This window comes from Notechis scutatus, chromosome 2 (assembly GCF_049901735.1).
Source record: "Notechis scutatus isolate UNSWTSFEM ecotype Mainland chromosome 2, rNotScu1.2, whole genome shotgun sequence".
NCBI classification, from domain to species: domain Eukaryota; kingdom Metazoa; phylum Chordata; class Lepidosauria; order Squamata; family Elapidae; genus Notechis; species Notechis scutatus.
Genome location: NC_142010.1, coordinates 190,458,211 through 190,478,558, shown reverse-complemented (window position 1 = coordinate 190,478,558; position 20,348 = coordinate 190,458,211). Strand labels below are relative to the sequence as shown.

Here is a 20,348-nt window from a genome sequence, read left to right as displayed (position 1 = left end):
AGAAAAACGGGGGGGGGGGTTGTGAATCTTTATAGTGGCTTGATTCCCATTTGTTCACTGTAAATATTACAGAAATCCTTTGGAAGCTAACTGGGCAATCCGATGGGTGCCTGACTTTGTGAACTGTAAGGGAGAAATGTGTTGGACATGACTGGAGAGAGGCAACGGAGAGGAAATATGAACAAATGCATATTTGAGCTCATGGATTATATGCAGGCACCCAAGTGGGCATTTCAAACTTGTGCTCTGAGTGATGTTGTAGTTGGGGAGACAAATACAATTGAAATGCCTCCATGAGTTAACTCTGTGAAAGTTAGAAAAATATATGTAGGGAGGACTTGTGGAGGAAATGAAAAGGTGTAAAAAGTGCACTTCCCTAGAAGCAGATCACAAAAAGGTCACATTCCAAGAATAATAAAGCAATCCTGTAATATTCGGATGTGGTTGTGCAATTGGAATTGAGTTCCTACAAAAATTAAAAGCAGTTTTTACAGCCAAGGAACTCATAGGAGGAATACTTTCAAATATTAAGAACATATTGTCATTGAAGGGGCATAATCTGGAAACCAGTGCACATTTTGTGTAAATGGGGCATTCTAGGGTCACAATAAAAATGTTTTCCTTGTGCTCTGGTTGAGGTTGGAGGACATGCACCCTAATGTTACAAATTTAAACAATCAATCAAGGAACTGCTGTGCTACACAGGAACGTTTTAAAAGAAAGAAAAGAATACATTTTTTTTTCTCCCTGGAATAAAGCAATGTAATAGAGATTTGGGAGTTTTCTAGAACTAAATAGAATAGCAGGAAAAGAAGCTCAGGGCAAAGGAAATGGGGAATAAAAATTATTCTCTCTTCCTTTCTCTTTTATCAAGATTCTCCAGTGTTTCTTGGAAAAAGGAAAACAGAACTACAAGGTTTTTGTTTTAGATTAGTTGAGCATAAGAACATTCATACAGTGGTAGGCATTAAAGCACAAAAACTGATTTTGTTTAATAGGACTGTCCACACTCAGCATATTCCCCAGATGGCTGAATATTATATTTTAAAGATGTTTTTAAAAATATGTTGTCTGTAGATAATTTTATTCTTAGATACCCTACACATTTTTACAATCCTTTCCTAGATAATACGTGGCACAGGCTGGGGATGGAGGCATTTTTGCTTTCATTTGTGATTTTCCCTTAATTTTTGCCTGGAAAGGAACATCTGTTAAGCAGGTAGCAGGAAAATGTCAGAGGCATCCTGTCACACTTAAGGGGTTCAGATTTTTTTAGCACTTTGAATTAGCAGATTCTGTGCCAAAAATATGCTGGAAATGTTTTTTTCTTTTTAAACATTCCAAACACTCTGTTGGTTTCATCATACTGGTTTCATTTTCTCTTCGTATCTGCATTTATTTTGTGCTTCTGCTTTGTATCCATTGCTAAGGAAAAATAGGAAAGGGAAGGAAGAGGAAAAATGTCTGTAACATTGCAACTATTAGCCTTTCTAAGAAAAATAACTACCGTAGTATTCATAGGGCTGGTTTATCAATCCCAGAGGGGCTGGAAACAGAAAAGCAGTGGCGTGAGAGAAGATATGCATCTCTGGCTTGCCTCCTACACTCTTCTTAAAGGAGAAACATCTGGTTGGTGTCCTCTTTTTGCCCTATAAAAATGAAAGATTACTTGAAAAGTTCGGCAGTTCAGCAATTGAGGGTCCTTCTCTACATCCCCCGATTTTATTAGGCCCATTATAGAATGAATCTGGGATATATTTTTTTAAACCATAGAACAACCCAGTTTGGAAGCTGTGCTGAATAAAGAACTCAGGTTGCTTCCTAGACATGCCCAAATCAATCCCAGCCACTTGGAGCAGCTTCAGGGAGATGGTGTCATTTTTGAGGGGGGTGGGTTGGTTCTGGATTATAGAAAGAAATATTCCTGTGGTACTCAGCAGGGTCAAATCCAAGCAAGTAACATCAAGGGAAATGATTCCAAAAAATGGTAGCCAAGGCCAAAGGTCTAGGTATTGAGGAAGGAAACTTCAGACACAGTTGGTTTCACATCTTAGAGAGCTTAAAACAAGAAATTTAGCCAAGAATATGTTCCATTCTCAGGAAGTTTCATTTTGGGAATTAATTAACTACTGTGCTGCTTTCTAAAACTGTGATATATTTGACTGACGTGGTGTGACAAGTGGAAACAGCCACTATGATTCATAAACCATAGATTATGACCTAACAGGATGCGAGTACTAGGTCAAACTGTTGCACTGGTGCTTTGGGTTTAGCTGGTTGCATAAACCCAATTATTAAGGTTTGTGAACAATATTTTATTCCTCAACATAATCTTTGAACTCAGCTTATTGCATTTAATTCCACAAATTAAAGCAAACCATAGGTTAATACATCATGTAAACTCAAGGTGTGAGTCATGAGACATTAATGTCTCATTAATGTGTCTCAGTCTGAAGTAGAATTATCATGTAAGAGTTCATATGGCAACCAAATCTCACATAGCTGTGAGACTAAAAACCAGAAAGTTTTTTAATCAATGAAATTGTAGAAAAGTTGGGGGGCAAAGAACCAGATGTAAACCGCAGTAGCCATTGGAGAAGACTACAAGTCTCATGTTAATAGAGGGTAATCAGATCCATAAAGTGTTTTCATTCATACAATAAACATATAATAACATATAATAAAGATTCTTATCTGGCAATGCCTTAATGTAGTTTCTGCTGAATTTAAGTTGAGGAGCCTGTATCTACGTCAACTTATTACATATTGCCTTGCCAAAATCACAGAGAACCAAGGAGCTAAAGAGAGATGTTCTTGCTAATGTCAAACTTTAGGATAGTCTAGGAGGCAATAATATGACTGAACACCTTGGGCAAAAGTGGGCATAGCTCTTTGCCTCTACCGGTTTGGCTTTGAAAAGGGCATTGAAATTCTTCTCTTGGCTTTGGTGGAACTAAACACTCAAAGGCAAAGTAAGATTTCAGCAGAATTTTCAGTCTACTAGACAACATATGACATGTTGGGTCATTGTTTCAGATATATTTCCTTACCTAAACAGAGAAACTGAATGACCATGGGCAGGCAAAAAAAAAAAAAGCAGTAAGAATGGGAGCAATGTTCAACTCCCCAATGGCTTCCCCAGTGACTTTCCTAATAGGAAAGTGGCAGGGAGCATTGGAATGATGATCATGTAACCACAACAGTACAACAGCACTGAAGCAGTCACAGCTTTGCCAAATTTCAATTCCCCAGGAGTGGTTAGATGACCATTTCACCCAGTAGAAGGTTACAAACAATCAGTCAGTTTTAGTACAGTTTCCATATCACAGAGGGAAGGAAGGCATATCAAAAGCCCCTTTGACAATATTGTGTTCACTGGAAATTAAAAAGAAAATAAAGAAAAATTGTGGTTGTTTGTACTTCAAATGACCTGGAGATAAACACAGACTTTCTATTTTCACAAGTCTCATTCCATTAACTTCTTTTAAACCTATTATTATATTACAGAGACCAAAAAGGTCTTGCTAACACATTTTAATATTTGAAAATGGAAAAACATACTTGTGGGTGGGAAGTACTTTAAAGGGACATTTCTGTCCGTTTATGAAAACATTTTAGAGTGTAGCTATGATTAGCTCTGTGTAAAATAAATACAAAGATGAACTGGCTTCCAGCAAATATTCTTACATCATTATTTTAAATCAGTTTAAAAGATGAAACGATTGAAAGAAGAAATGTGTTGAAAGGAAAGTTGAGTTCACACTAACCAGAACCAGAAAGCTGGTTTTTTGAAATAAATAAAAGTAATGATAAATATATAAATAAATGGGGGGAAATGCACTTTTGGGTAGGTATTTCAGAGTTGGCCACTGATCATACAACATCTGTGTTTACGAAAAACCATTTATAGAGCGCAGGAGTTTGCAGAAAATATAAAGAAAGAACTAAACCAAAGACTTAATAATATATCCAGAAACATTGGGTCAGTTTGGTGCCCTAGGAGGCTCACAAGCAGCACATGAGAGGCACAGTCCTTGAAGTAAGATATACTTGTCAAAACTAATGGTTGTCAGATCAGAGATCATCCTTACAAGCTAAATGTATTGTTCAACTATGCACTGTGTGAAAAAAAAATATCTTGCTTTTATGTATCCGAAAATTTTCATTATTAAATTTCATTGGGGACTCTGCAAGAAGGAGGGGAAATAGCTCTCTTCCCGCTGTCTCACAGCAACCTTTGATTTCTATTATTTATTGCTTATTAGAGATTATCACTCAACTGACAAGATCTCTTGGCAATTTATGCACATCTGCCATTTGTTTTCCTGTTGGCAACTTTCCTTTGCAGGAATTTAGTTATTAGGTTTTACAATTCCCAGTATGGTGGCTAAACTCGTGGTACTTTTTATCTGATGGTACTAGAATTGTGTATTGAGAGAAGGGCATTAGCAGTTTTGCTTTTTGACTCAACTTTAAGTTGAGTTTTAGTTTAACTTTAAGTTCAACTTTAAGTTTAAGTATTAGAAAAAGCACATAGAGATCCATACACATACAACACACAAATATGTAATGCTATTTAGTATTTTATGGCTGCCTTGTTTTTCCAGGGCCTCCCTATCTTAGCAGGGCACATAGAGCCTAAATAGTTATAAACACTGAAGCATAAAGAAGGGGGAAAGTTAGGAACCAACTAGGTTTTGTTCCTTTTCTTTTCCTTTTTGGTTTTTCTTAAATTATAACATGCACAAGCAACATTAAGTAACAATGCACAGTTGATATTAGTATTAAAATGTAGCTTAAGATGGAAATTTTTATTATACAATAAATCATTTGAGCATTTTGCAGTTATCAAAACTAGATGTATATTTTAAGCAACCTTAAGCTGCAGACCAATTTGGCCTAGAGGAAAAGGCACCAGGCTAGAAAGTGGGAGGCCATGAGTTCAAGTCCTCCCTTAGCCATGAAAGCCAGTTGGGTGACTTTGGGTGAATCTCTCTCAACCCATCTGGGGCATATAGAGGAGAAAGTGGGGACAATAGAAGAGAAAGTAGTATTAGGTAAGTTCACTGCCTTGAATTATTTTTTAAAAATAATAAAGTTGGGATACAAACAAATATTAACAATAACATCTTAGAAATCATATTTAACATTAACATAACCACATTTTTCCTTTCTCATTAAAGACTTAAACTATCTAAATCATGCGAATGTTAATAACCTTTAAACAATACCATATACATTCCATTCTATTCAAATAATATAATGCACTACTTGTGTTTAAAATAATACAATAAAAAATTAAAATTATTTTTGAACTAAAATGAATGAATAATCGATAGATTTTAAAAAAAATCCTTATTTTGACATGTTGAATTTATATTTAATTTTCTGAATCATTGTGCAAAATTGCACAATAGGATCTACAGTCTGAGAAAGGCTGCTAATCCTGGTATCACATAGTTATTTTCCTCTTTTTTCTGTGATACTTACGTACTTACGAGTTTTTACAACTCTCTTGCAGAAAGCGGTTATTTTCATAGATTTATATGAGGGATCCTTCCATCTCTTCCCCATTCGCCTCCACTTCATCTCAGTAACATAATCGCTGAATATCATAATAGCAAATACTTTACTTTAGCCATAGAAAATAATTTTAAAGTTTGATTATGTTTCTTCGTTTATTTTATTTTTTTTAACATTCATGAAAATTCTTTGTGCAAATTCTTGAAGAACTAGGAGTAGATTTCAAGAAAGGCTGATGCATTAAGACCATAAGGGTTTGTTTTACAAGAGACTTTGTTTAATTTAAACAGATTTTTCTCGAAAACAGGGCCATTGACTGGGCATATAAAGCATGCTTGTTTCACATTTAGTTTTTCTTCAGGGTTCATTGGATTTGAGTGTTTTTATTTTAAGTGACCAAAGTATGGCTTGCAATTTTCCCATGAAAATGGTTTTCTCTGCTTGGTTGAGCTTCCTTTGCTTGTTGACCATGTGTGTTTTTTTGCTTCCCTGCCTCCCCAATCCAGTGGATGACACTGTTGTTGTTATTCCCTACGGAAGTCGTCATGTTCGCCTAGTACTGAAAGGCCCTGATCATTTATGTAAGTATAAATACGCTTGCTATATTGAAATACTTCTAATAACCTTTGGAACTCTATTTCAAACAAGGCTCTATGGCTCTTTTATTTTAGGGAGATTGAAACAAGGACAAGGGGCTTCACAGGGAGTCCATATCTGGGTTGCAAAAGTTCAGATGACCATGAGATGCCATCTTTTTGCTTAATTTTTTTTAAAATTTTACTGTAATTTCTTCAGTTGATGGTTGTGAGCTGCACAGTGGTGTTGGATCAGGCAGCATACAACTAATAATAATAATAATAATTTAATAATAATAATAATAATAATAATAATAATAATAATAATAATAATAATAATAATAATAATGTAATAATACCAACTAAGGTAATCCTGACTTATATGGGTGTGTTCTAAAACCACTATCTGATTTTCCACTCAATAAGTTATGCATGTGCACGTACATAATTTCTGTAAAATGTGTTTTTTGTTGATACGAATATACAGTATTGAGATGAATTACTCATGAATTTAACACATTGTTCTTACGCTTACCTTTGTTTCATGGAGCAAAGAGTAAAGGAACCAACAGCCAGATTGTGCTATTAAAGGAGTTACCCATAGAAAATAAAAATATGGAAGGAAAAAGGTTGGGAGCTTTATAGGTCTTCAGTTTACTGAATTAGAATGTGATTGACAGAGTTACGATAGGGCATGTATTTACAGTAGCCATGGATTGAAAGACCAGTAAAAATCTAAATGTAAAGCAAAAATTGTGAATAAATCTAAGTTTTTGTTGGCATTTGAAGTTCGTTTCCTCCCACGTTGGAGACGTGTGGTAAAAATATACTGATTCCTTACTTGGAATGTATAAAGATAGAAAAGAGCAGAAAAAGCTTTTCATGATATTCTAAGCAATATTGCTTTTTAGCTTTCCTTTATGCTGCCTGTACAGATAAAATGTGGTATGCAACATATCTTTTTCCGAGTTGCCATGTTTGATTCCTAATCTTGCTTTGGCTTCAATACATACTGTACATATGCTGCTCTCAATTTATGCATAGAATTCTGAATGGCATGTATATCCAGCAAGTTTCCTATGTCTCTTTTTCAACGGAAGAGTTAAATTGACCTTTTTCTCCAATTCTTCTGAAACTATTGTACACTCTTGTACAGAAACCATACAACATACAGCATATTTTAGATTATAATCCTCCTATAGAGACAGTAAATACTTGCAGCTGGTTGTCAGCTGTAAGATAAGTAATAGTAAAACTATGAAAGGGAAAAGAAGTGTCATGTTGTCATAATTAAGGACATTTTATGATGGATTATATTCTATGTGCTCTTGATAAGCTACCTTAGGTATATACAGTTTGTTCTTGGGTGTAAAATGTATAATTGTGAACATTTATCAGTAGATTGCAAGTTATAAACTTTGAAAGAGGGGAAAATATGTAATATTTGCCTACAAGATAGAATACCAAGAAATAAATATTATTTTGCGAATGCTTGGCCTCTACTCCTGTGGCTCTTATTTGCCATGCATGCTGTTTTTTAGACTAATAAACATTATCATTTTGGTTCTCTGCTGCCAATGGAATTAAGGAGAGCGGGAGAGAAAAGCTTTTACAGAAACCAGTGTCTAGAAATACAAAAAGAGGGAACAAGTATTTTCCACTGGATTAGGGCAGGATTTTTGTCCTGATATGGTCTGTTACTTTTATCCCTGTATTTAGTCATTGAGTAAGAGGGGGCGGAGTTACAGTGTGATGTAGTTGTATCATGATGCATACGTTTCTATGTAGAATTATAATAGTACAGCTGCCACTGTCTGGACTACTATTAGATTAACTACAAGGCTTAGAAAGACCCTGAAGCAAAAGCCCCCAATCTTTTGAGGATCAGAGACATGGAGAGAGGTTTTTCCTTGCACCAGGGAGTATGTGGTTTTGTATGCTTCCTGCGTCCCGTAGATGGGGCCTGGTTTCTGGCAATCCGCAGACCAGTGCAAATCCACAGAGCTAGGGTTGGAAACCGTAGCCCTGAAGGATAAGCTCAGTATTGGAGGGTAGAAATTAAATTACAATAAGTCTTTAAACAGAGAACCAGTTTAAGACTGTGGTGGCGCAGTAGTTAGAATGCAGTACTGCAGGCTACTTCTGAAAACTGCCGGCTGCCTGCAATTTGGCAGTTTGAATCTCACCAGGCTCAAAGTTGACTCAGCTTTCTATCCTTAGATAAAATGAGGTAAAATGAGGACCCAGATTGTTGGGGGCAATATACTAACTCTGTAAACTGCTTAGCGAGGGCTGTAAAGCACTGCGAAGCAGTATATGTCTAACTGCCATTACTATTGCTATTAACCCATTGAAACTGTAGTTGGAATAGCAAATATAACATTAATTGACTTATCAAAGGTTCTGTACATGTGTAGATTTTTTTTTCTTCCATTCAATCATGTCTGGTTCTCAGACACTGCCTGGACAAGTCCTTGCAGTTTCCTTGGAAAAGTTTTGCAGATGTAGTTTGCCATTCCCTCCTTCCCAAGGCTGAAGGAAAGTCCCTGGACCAAGGTGACCCAGCTGGCTTCAAGCCCAAAGCAGAAGTAAAACTCACAGTCTCTATTTCTAGCCTGATGCTTAATCCCTACACCAAACTGGCTCACCGTTTCGATAATAATTCTCCCCTATTCATTTTACGTTCCCCTAAATAAGTGGCAGTAGTGATGAGATAAGTGAAAGAGCAAATGTATTAAAGGAAACAATAAAATACATTAAAGCATGCATTACATATGCCAGTAGGCTTTTGCAAGAAGAAAAGAGATAGTGTGCACAATTAAAATGGAGTACAAAGGCAAAATTAACCATATTTAAGGTATCACGTTGGGTAAATTAGTGCAAAATGTGTTTGGAAAGTATATATAGCAATGAGCGTAGTCTTAGAAGCAGGCAGAATACATGTCACAGAGATTGTGATCTTGCTAAATGCTTGGGTTGGGGGGGGGGATATGCCCCTGTAGTAAGCAATGGATACTTATTATACTGATCATGGATAAATGTTGACCATGTAAACTTCCAAAATAAAACTAAAAAGCCTAGAGCAGTGATGGTGATGGATCCTTTGGAAGTTGCATAAGAAAACATTGCTCTCGTGCAGCCCCTGAGGTGTCTGAAAATTGTGCAAGCATTTTCCCATGATTTTATGAGGCCCTGTAAATGCAGACCTCTCTTGTGCAATTTCCAGAGGGTCTGGAGCAGTGGTCGCCAACTGGTGTGCCAGGGACCACTGGTGGTCCATGAGAAAATTTTGGTGGTCTGCAGAACAATGTTCCCCCCCAAAGCACTCCCCCCAAAGCAATTAATCCAGGCTGTGTGGGAACACAAGGCTGTGCTGCCCACATGGCCCGCCTACCCGCTAGCTCCCATCCTTCGGCTGAGCGCAAACCTTACCTTGAGTAGAGCCACGTGAGGTGGAACTAGAAGGTAAGACTAATGGTGGGGGAGAGAAATCCACCCCAGGGTGGCTTGCTGATGTTGGTGGGAAAGTCGGTCCTATATTCCAGAGCTGCAGTAGTCACAGGACTGGCCCTTTGGTCATCCCAGAGCAGCTGCTCCACCCGGGTGCACCGGCCTGCCATGGACTGGAGGAGCAACTGCTCCTGGATGACCAAAGGACCAGTCCTGTGACTACTGCAACTCTGGAATATGGGACCGACTTTCCCACCAACATCAACAAGCCACTGTCAGTCAAATTCATATTAGTGGTCCGCGGGATTTAAAATTATGAGTTTGGTGGTCCCTGAGGTCCAAAAGGTTGGCGACCCCTGGTCTGGAGAGTCCAGAGAGGCCACATTTTTCCAGGAGTGTGTATGTGAGAGACACACCAGCAGAGTCAAGGTTACAGTACCCTGGGGTTGTGTGATCTCCTTTTGAGACTTTCTGACAAGCAATGTCGATAGGGAAGCCAGATTCACTTAACAACTGTGTTACTAAATCAACAACAGAAGTGATTCACTTAACAAGTGTGGCAAGAAAGGGTGGAAAAAGGGGAAAAACTCACTTAACAAATGCCTCATTTAACAACAGAAATCTTGGGCTCAATCGTGGTCGTCAGCCAAAGATGACTTGTTCTGAATTCAAAAATTGTATGTGTGTGTGTGTGTGCTCTATCCAAAACAGCCACTGCCCTTTGCAATATTCTCCTCTTAACCCATGTATTTTCAGTCTCTCAAAACTGGGTAGCGTAGCAATTCAATCTCAACTCAAGGAAAGGACGATGCTCACGTACCCATTAAGTATCATCTTTCGATTAACTGATATTGTGAGTGCTTTTTGTAAAATGGGAAATGACATTTGAACCACTGTGGATGACAGGACTGAATGAAAATACAGTGTATGACTATCCTGTATTGCAGGGGTGTCAAACTCGATTTCATTGAGAGCCACATCAGGGTTGTGTTTGACCTCAGATGGCCAGGTGGGCGTGGCCAGGGTGGGCATGGCCAGCTCGACGTCACTCATGTTGGAGGCACCTGTGGTGGCCCGAACACTCCGCCAGCAAAAAACGAGCTCTATACAGATGGCAGGAGGCCATCGCAGCCGAAAACGGAACTTGGGGAGGCCACACACGGCCCTCCCTAGCTCCATTTTTGCTGGCAGAGGCACCGCGGGCCATTCCTTCTCTGTTTCCAGGGAGGCCTGCAGGCCAGATCTAATTACCCCGCAGGCCAGATCCACCCCTTGGGCCTTGAGTTTGACACCCCTGCTGTATTGAGTTTGGAGCTATCATTCTCTCTTCTGCATGGCTAAGTCCAGAGAAATTGACACATCAATACAAATGCTAGCTCTAATGGAAATAGATCTGTCTTACACAGTACAATAGATAAGTAGGTTAGAGGGAAGCAAAGTGAAACCCAGAGGGGATGGTATAAATAAAATGGATGAAGCATTAATAACACAATCAAATGAAAACAAATAATGCTTTATATCTAGCATTTTGCTTGACAGCTCTATTTTTTTATGCCAAGGAAACAATGGTGTGTGACTCTTCCATGTGCTTGTATTTGTCAGATCTAGAAACCAAAACACTGCAAGGTGTGAAGGGCGAAAACAGTCTCAGCTTCACTGGATCCTTCATTGTGGATAATTCTTCTGTTGAGTTTCAGAAGTTTGCAGACAAAGAGATATTGAGGATACCTGGTCCTCTCACTGCAGATTTCACTGTAAAGGTGAGAAGCTTTGAACAACTGACAAACAATAATATTTTGCAATATTTATGCCTGCTTAGTAGTAAGTAGCCTTATGACATTGTCTTCACTTTGCTATAACATTCAAGACTATGTTTCTCCTATAAGTAAAATGTGCTATTCCAAGGTGCCAGACACTTACTATTACAGGTAGTCCTCGACATACAACCAGAATTAAGCCCCAAATTTCTGTTGTGGTGTGGCACAAAGGCAACACAGTCAAATAAGCAAGAAGTGTCCCTTTAGTACTTCCAGCTTTGCCCCCACTGTCCAGGTTACCTTCAGCTGGAGAAAAAAACTCTCCCAAGAACAGTCTTTAAGTGGAGGAAATTCAAAGTACATACAAAGTACATACAAACTGTAAATAAAAATCCACACAAACCATGCTATAGTAATTAACTTGACAGGGCAGGAGAAGGAATTGCAGACTTGAAAGGCCAGCAAAACACACACAGTTCGGAAAATGCCAGGAACCCAGATAAGGCTTGACGATACCAGATAATTCACAATTTGCTCCCAACAGCTTGCTGCATGCAGCTTGCCTTTTTTTATACACTGTGTTCCCAGCTGCAGCTAATGAAGGGAATCAGGGCCCTTTCCTCCCCCGTAAGCCATGCAACTCACGTTGCTCCCTTTTCCATTCCTCCCTGCATGCCCTTGAATGAAGAGGGGGTGGGCCTGGATCTTCCTCTAAACCACCTCTCCCTTGCTCTACCTCTCTCCTGCTCTGCCCAGCTGGACTTTGCCCTTCCCCAGTTTCTTCCACAGCCAATGGAGCCATAGTCAGCTACTAGACCTCCCTCTCTGAATCAGATTCTGACAGGGACATGACATGGTGAGACATTTGTTAAGTAAGTTTTGCCCCCTTTTGCGACCTTTCTTGCCACAGTTGTTAAGAGAATTACTGCTGTTGTTAAATTAGTAGCACAGTTATTAAGTGAAACTGGCTTCCCCATGGACTTTGCTTGTGATAAGGTCGCAAAAGGGGATCCATGACTCAGGAACGCTGCAATCGTCATAAATATGAGCCGGTTGCCAAGCGTCTGAATTTCGATCATGTAACCATGGAGATGCCGCAACAGTCATTAAGTGTGAAAAACGGGTCATAAGTCACTTTTTGCAGTACTGCTGTAACTTTAAATGATTGCTAAATGAATAGTTGTAAGTCGAGGACTACCTGTATATGGGAACTGCAGTACTTCTTGAATTATTGCAAGTAACATAGTCCATAAGTGACTATGTTGCAATTAAATCTTCACATTATATTAGTCTTCTGCCCTTTGCCTTCCCCGCTTCCCCCCCATTTCAGAACTGCTACAGGAGAATAACTCAGGAAAACCTCTTGAATTGTTAAAGAAACGAGCAGAATTAAGCTCTGCTGTTTGTTACAATGAGCAAGTGAGCTTTGGTTGAGAAATCAACAGATACCTTAGAAGCTCTGTGTAGAACTGGCAGTGAGAATCAAATTATTTCTTCCCACTAATGTTTTCTTCTTATTAATTTTCTCCTATTCTTCCAAGTAATTGAAAACACATTGCTGAAAGTAAAATACACACATGCTACAGAGAGGAAAGAGGCACAGTGGAATGTAAGCCTTTGAGAATTACAAGATAATAAAACATTTTGGAGCAGATGAAGGTGGGTCAGAAGGGCCTGGAGATTTTAAGATATAAGGCGTACAATCTGTATCAAGTTTAGGGTACCATAATTTTTCACTGAGGACTCCCAAACAAAAATGGTTTGATGCCATGATCGTTAACGGATAGAAATGTAGATTATGCTGCAAAGGGAATAGTGCCAGTTTCATTGCTACATGATTTAGACCAGGGGTGTCAACCTCATGGCCCACAGGCTGGATGCATCATGCACTGGCCACGCCCGGTTTAGCGAAGGGGAAAAAAAGTTGCAATATATCACGTGACGTAACATGTCATCACGAGTTTGACACCCCTGGTTTAGAAACTAGGACTAGGACCATTGGAGTGTCTGTCTTGCAGTTTGACTCCAACGTTGTTGGCAGTAGACAGTAGTGAAGCAAGTAGAAGTTTTTATCCCATCATAAGGTGAAGCCGAGGCAGGAAATCCTCTTCACCTGCAAGCCATGAGTTGAGGAAAAGATTTCAGTCCATCCCACTCTTCAGCTAGTTTTGGCCTACCTGTGTGAAGCAAAGTGAATGAGTATGTGTAATTATACAAATACCTTATTACAACCTTGTCTTTTGGGAAATTAGATTGATTGGCTAGGTAGATAATCAGTGACTGGATAGGTAGTTAATTAGTTAGTTGGTATTTGCAAATCAAGAATAAAATGGATAAATATTACAGTGTTTATGAAGTACTCAGTGCCCTTGAGTGATGGCCTATTTTTTCTCTCTCTGTGAATATTTTCAAGTAAAAGGGGTATGGGTAATTTTGGGTTGTTCCCTTATTTATTTTATTTATTTATTTTTGTCAATTGCTTACAAGATAATAGGTATAAGTAAAACATAGTTATGAATACATGGATACATGTAAGAAAAATAAAAAAATAAAAGAAACAATAGGACAGGGACAGTAGGCACATTGGTGCGCTTATGCACGCCCCCTACAGACCTCTTAGGAAAGGGGTGGGGTCAATAGTAGAAAGTCTAAGGTTAAAGTTTTTGGGGTTTGGGGAAGAAACCACAGAGTCAAGTAGAGTATTCCAGACATTAACCACTCTGTTGCTGAAGTCGTATTTCCTGCAATCAAGTTTGGTGCAATTAACCTTGAGTTTGTATCTATTGTTTGCTCTTGTGTTGTTATGGTTGAAGCTGAAGTATTCATTCACAGGTAGGACATTGCAATGTATGATTTTATATACTATACTTAGATTGGACCAAAGGCAGCGTAGTTCTAGGTTTTCTAGGTCTAGAATTTCAAGTCTGGTGGCATAAGGTATTCTGCAATGAGTAGAAGAGTGGAGAACTCTTCTTGTGAAATATTTATGGACTCTCTCAACTGTATTAATATCAGATATAATGTGGGTTCCAGACTGATGAGCTGTATTCGAGTATTGGTCTAGCAAATGTTTTGTGTGCTCTAGTTATTAGTGTAATATTACCAGAGAAAAAGCTATGTAAGATTAGGTTAACAACTCTTAACGCCTTTTTGGCTATGTAGTTACAGTGGGCTCTAGCACTTAGATCATTAGAGATGAGTATTCCAGGATCCTTGACAGAGTTTGGATCATCAACAGGGTCTTGACTATTCAGCCTGTATTTTATTTTCTGATTATTATTTTTTTTGCCAATATGTAGGACAGAGCATTTATTTGTTGAGATTTGAAGTTGCCATTTGTTTGACCATTCTGATACATAGTCAAGGTCTTTTTGGAGGGTAGCAGTATTGTCTGTGGTGTTGAATAGCTTTACATCATCAGCGAAGAGAATGCAGTTGCTCTTGATATGATCACAGAGGTCATTTATGTAGAGTATGAAAAGAGTTGGTCCTAAAACACTGCCCTGGGGGACACCACTGTTGACAGGTACAGAATTTGATAGGACACTCCCAATTTTGACCATTTGTTGTCTGTTTGACAGGAATGCTTCTATCCAGTTATGTAGTTGTCCAGAGATACCATATGATTTTAGTTTTAGGAGTAGTTTGTCATGTACCACTGAATCAAAGGCTTTGCAGAAGTCTATGTAGATTGCGTCTATTGTTTTGCCTTGATCGAGTTGTGTAGTCCATATGTTTTTGCAGTGTAAGAGTTGCAGATTACATGATAGTTTTTTCCTGAAACCAAATTGTTTATTAGAGAGTAGGTTGTTTGTTTCTAAGTGGAGGATGATGGATTGGTTAATAATTGATTCCATGACTTTACAGGTGACGCAGCATAAAGAGATTGGTCTGTAATTTTTCAACTAGGCTGGGGTCTCCCTTTTTGAAGATGGGGATGACCGTGGCTTGTGACCATAGTTTTGGCAAGGAGCTGGTCCTGGCCCTTCCCCTTTCATCTCTAATACCAACTTCATTGTTCAGAAGATTTTGCCAGATTTTCTACAGCAGATATGGATTGAGATGTGGGAGATAAAGTGCAGATGAAAATTTTGTAGTTCCTTGAGGTCTTCCTTTAGCAGGAGGACCACAACATCACACATTCTATTTATCTTGCTATGCTAGGTTGAATTTTATGGATTTTATAAATCCAGATAGCTTCAGCTGAATCTGGATGTTACTTTTTATTGTCATCCATTTCAATTTGGTCTTCCATACGAGATATACTACTCAACCTGTTTCCGTTGCTTGGTGAAACGACTTAAGTTGGAAGAGAGAGAGAGAACATTTCTGATAATTTTCCTAAATATTATTTCTCCAATGTTTGGTGGCATATTAACCATGATGCCTTTTTGGATCATCTGGCAGGATTAGGCCTTGAAGAAGGTGTTTTGTAGTCATTTTTATCTTTCCTAGGTGCTGCAGCTTGTTTCTCGAACCCTCAGCAGACGTCCTGAGGAATCTTTAGGGTTGTAGCTTTTCCTCCATGATGTTCAATGTCAGTCATAGCTTTAGAATGCAGTGGAGTTGAGAAAGAACAACAATTCAGCTCTTGTTCTTATAATCTGAAAAATCTGGATGGCTACTGACTACTTATTCTTCAATTAGGAAATGTTGCCTGATTTATGGGTCAGTTTGTTGAAGGTGACTTCCCAAGTTGCTGTCACTCAGGGACCTATTTTAATATCTTCTATGGGAATGTTAGTTATTTACAAACCAGTATGGTATTTAATGAAATATTACAGCTATTAATTCAAAAGGAACGTAAGGCCTATGCGTTTCAGTGTTTAATATTCCCCAAAATAAGATAAATTATTTAGAAACAAAGAAGACATCAATTGCTTCAGGGTTTTTAGGATTTATATATCGTGGTGAAGTTTTTATACTCAGTCAATGAAAGGGAACTCATGCACATTATTTAATAAAAACATTAGGTAACAATTCATAACTAATACCAGTATTATTCGCTCTTATTCTTGCTTTAGCTTTTGGGATAGTTTAAATTTCTAAGTCAGAGCAAAAATAGCCAAAAATGTGTGATGTAAGTAGGAAATGTAAGCAATCAAATTTAGAATCAGTTGCTCAATATCTGATATTCCACCCTTCTACCTACACTGCCGACTGCAAAAATACTTTCTCACCAAAGTTTTGTCAGTTTTGTAATCATTATATTCCATCCCATGCATCTTTTTTTGAAACAATAAACATCAGTTTGTCTGATTCCTTTCCCCTCATTCCCCTAGCAATGCTATTCCCTCCCCCCCACCAGTCTGTGGTTAATTGCAACATATTCCCACCCAAGAGTGTTGGGGTTGGTAGTACGGGCTATGTGTATAATTTCCCAGTTTTGTTTGGGAGAAAGATCTGCATCTGTCTTTTTTCCATGTCAGGGAAGACAGATAATCAAGCAGACAACACAACAAAAATCCCTGGGGAGATAAGTTGTTATGTCTTCCTGACTTTTGATGTGGAACTTCCCAACCCCTTCTCTTAGGCCCCATGTAATCTCTCTTCTCATTTATTTTGCTCTGCCTGGGATCTCACAAACATGATTTTTTTTAAGGTTCAGGCAACACTATTGATAGTATTTTTTTTTCCTTTTCCTTTTTTGTTTAGTTAGCATTTCCCCCCTCCAATGCTGTTCTTAATCTATATTTATACTGGAAATTTCAGAAGAGCTAAAAGCATTGAGAGCATGTACATCTTTCCTGGATTCACTGTACTTTTCCGTCGTTTCAAATCCATGGGTGATTCATGACTTTCTGTCATGTGCAAGGAAATAAAAAGCTTTTGCTGAGCAAAATGGTAGTTATCCATACAAGAAGCTGCATAGGAAACATGTATTCTTTCAGCTGTAGCTCCTTTTTTCCTTCTGGGAATATATATCACTATTAACTTGATTAAAAGAAAGCTGCAGGCTCTCATCAATAGACTAAAACTTTTATATCCTTCAACATGTCTCAAGCACTTCTGCCTTCCTCTGTTATGACCTCTTCCTTTTTCTTTTCTTTTTTGCAACCTTAGGGATTCTGAGTTTTGTTATTGTGTTTCTCTTCTGTTTCAGGGGGTGGGGGGGGAATAATGCTATTTCTTCTCTGATAGTTTCCCTTTTTCTGGTTTATTTCTTTGTTTATTTGAACAATAGAATGGTTTTTGAACCAAGGAAATAAGCATGGGAACTTGCTTTATACAGATACAATCATGTACACTCAATATTATCTATGTCAGCTTTTCCCAAATCCATTGAAGGGCAAAACCCACATTGGTTGGATATCTTAGGCCTCTTGTTTCCAATGCACATACATCAGTTTATTAATATTTGTCTGCATTGACCAGCAGAAGTTTCTCACGTAACTGTAAGTAAACCTTTCATGAAAGTCTTTTTCCAGCCGTATCCGGAAACATTTCACAATCTATGATCCACATCTTTGATTTTTGGCTTTGACGGCTTTTTTTGAGTGCACTTTGCTAAAAAATCTCTGACAGCTTTTAGAAAAGCATTAATTTTCAGCATTAGGAAGCTGATAATTCAGATGTTTTTACTTGCTTAATTATTTATCTAGAATAATCACCCTATTTTAAGAGATAATATTGTTCTGAACTAATAGCACTAATAGCACTTAGACTTATATACCACTTTACACTGCTTTACAGCCTTCTCTAAGAGGCTTACAGAGTCAGCATATTGCCCCCAACAATCTGAGCCCTCATTTTACCCACCTTGGAAGGATGGAAGGCTGAGTCAACCTTGAGCCTGGTGAGATTCGAACTGCCAAATTGCAGGCAGCCAGCAATCAGCAGAAGTAGCCTGCAGCACTGCACTCTAACCACTGCGCCACCAACGCTAATGATCTTATGCCCTCCCTCCCAAAATAGAAGGGGTAACTTACCAATCATCATAAAAACTATTACTTATGATAATCTAGGACCCACCCTGCAAGATACAGTAGATGACAGGGCTAAAATGATTACCGTGTCCATAGGTTTAATGGCAAGTATTACACCGTATATCTATTTAAATATTTAATTGTCATTTCTCTATTTGGGACCCTTTGCACAAGTGTTGAATTTATGCTTCTGGATACCAAAGTTGCTTATCTGAAGATAATGGTGGAGGACTTTCACTTATTACAATGTAAATTCATTGTTCTAATTATACCTGGATTACAGACTAATTTTACCTGTAGTTTTTCTTCTTTTCAGATTCATTACGTTGGTGTTGCTGACAGTACAGTTCAGTTTATTTTCTATCAACCTATTATCCACCGATGGAGAGAAACTGATTTTTTTCCTTGTTCTGTATCCTGTGGTGGAGGTAATGAATATAACACTTTTTTTTGTACTACAGTTCTAAAAAGCACTGATATACATCACACCTAGTTCTGTTTTTATTTTTTTATGGTCTTTCCTTCCTTTCTTTCTTTCTTCCTTCCTTCCTTCCTCCCTCCCTTCCTTCCTTCTTTCCTTCCTTCCTTTTTTGGTTGTAAATATTTGTAGAGTCTTTATTTTGAAGTTGTGGGAATGCTGATTTGTCTTTAATTACCATAGTACAGTACAATGCATCTACCTCCAGAAAGGTCTTCGAAGAAAAAGTTCTCATCTCTCATTTTTAGTCTACTCTTTTTAAAATAAACTATATTTTTCTAAAAGCCAAATGGAAAAGTGACTGATTATTAGATAACTACAATCCCTAAGTTTTAATATCACTATTTTTCTTGGTTTGTTCCCTTATTCATAGCCTATCTATCTTTTCCTAATTATTCCATATTTTATAAAATTACTGATTACAATTTAAAAGTATAGTTCCTTAAATAATTGTTATATACTCAAATTTTCTGTGCTGAAAGAGGAGTTGAAGTCATGCATATATATGTGTGTGTGTGTGTGTGTGTTTTCTTAAGTTTTCACGGGTATTTATATGTATGGTATTCAGCTTTGTTCAGGTATTTTCCCACGTCATTATAGTTGTGCTTTTAAAATTGTAGCAACGTTTTGGCAGAATCTCATCTGCCATCATCAGGCTTCTGTATAGTGTTCGTCTGGAAGCTAGGTTTTATTTGGGTAGGTGGCCGGGGCGTGTTTGGGCTGGAGGTACCACAATCCAGGCAAGCACCTGGACACAAACAGACCCCCCCCTAATACCTCCAGCCCAAACACTCTCCAGCCAGCTACCCAAATAAAACCTAGCTTCCTAATAAATAATTATCAGCCATTCACAAGAAACCAAGCTGCACTAAGAAACCCCAATGCACAAAACACAATGTTGCCAACCAATCAAGAACACAGCAACTCGAAGACCAATAAAAACAGACCTAGTCTCCCAGCCAATCAGAATGAGGAAAAAAACATTCAAATAAAGCAGAAAGCCAGCACCAAATTCAAACAAAAAATGTCTGCCAAGCCTGACACACAAGATTAAAAAGAAACCAATACACAAGGATGGCAGATGAGATTCTGCCGAAACGTCGCTATAATAAAAGCACAAATATTAAGACGTGGGAAAATACCCAAAGAAACCTAAATACCATACATATATATATACCCACAAAAACATAAGAATGAATGAATGAATGAATGAATGAATGAATGAATGAATGAATGAATGAATGAATGAATACATACATACATACATACATACATACATACATACATACATATATATATATATATATATATATATATACATATATACATATATATATACATATACATACATACATACATACATATACATACATACATACATACATACATACATACATACATACATACATACATATATATATATATATATATATATATATATATATATATATATAGCCTTCAGCTTTGTTGGGTATTTTCCCACGTCATAGTAGTGGTGCTTTTAAAGTTGTAGCAGCTTTCAGCAGAATCTCATCTGCCATCATCAGGCTTCTGTATTGTGTCCGTCTGTGATACACATACACAATACACAATACAGACGGACACAATACAGAAGCCTGATGATGGCAGATGAGATTCT

At 37.9% G+C, this 20,348-nt stretch overlaps 1 protein-coding gene across 1 annotated transcript in view; it reads left to right on the top strand.

Annotated features, from left to right (window-relative positions):
- Nucleotides 1–20,348, top strand: part of ADAMTSL1 (ADAMTS like 1) — a 252,080-nt gene that overhangs the window by 102,486 nt on the left and 129,246 nt on the right. Inside the window, exons 6-8 of the mRNA XM_087957646.1 lie at nt 6,030–6,104; nt 11,151–11,308; nt 18,548–18,659. Coding sequence (XP_087813772.1) covers nt 6,030–6,104; nt 11,151–11,308; nt 18,548–18,659 — 345 coding nt within the window. The remainder of the gene's footprint in view (nt 1–6,029; nt 6,105–11,150; nt 11,309–18,547; nt 18,660–20,348) is intronic.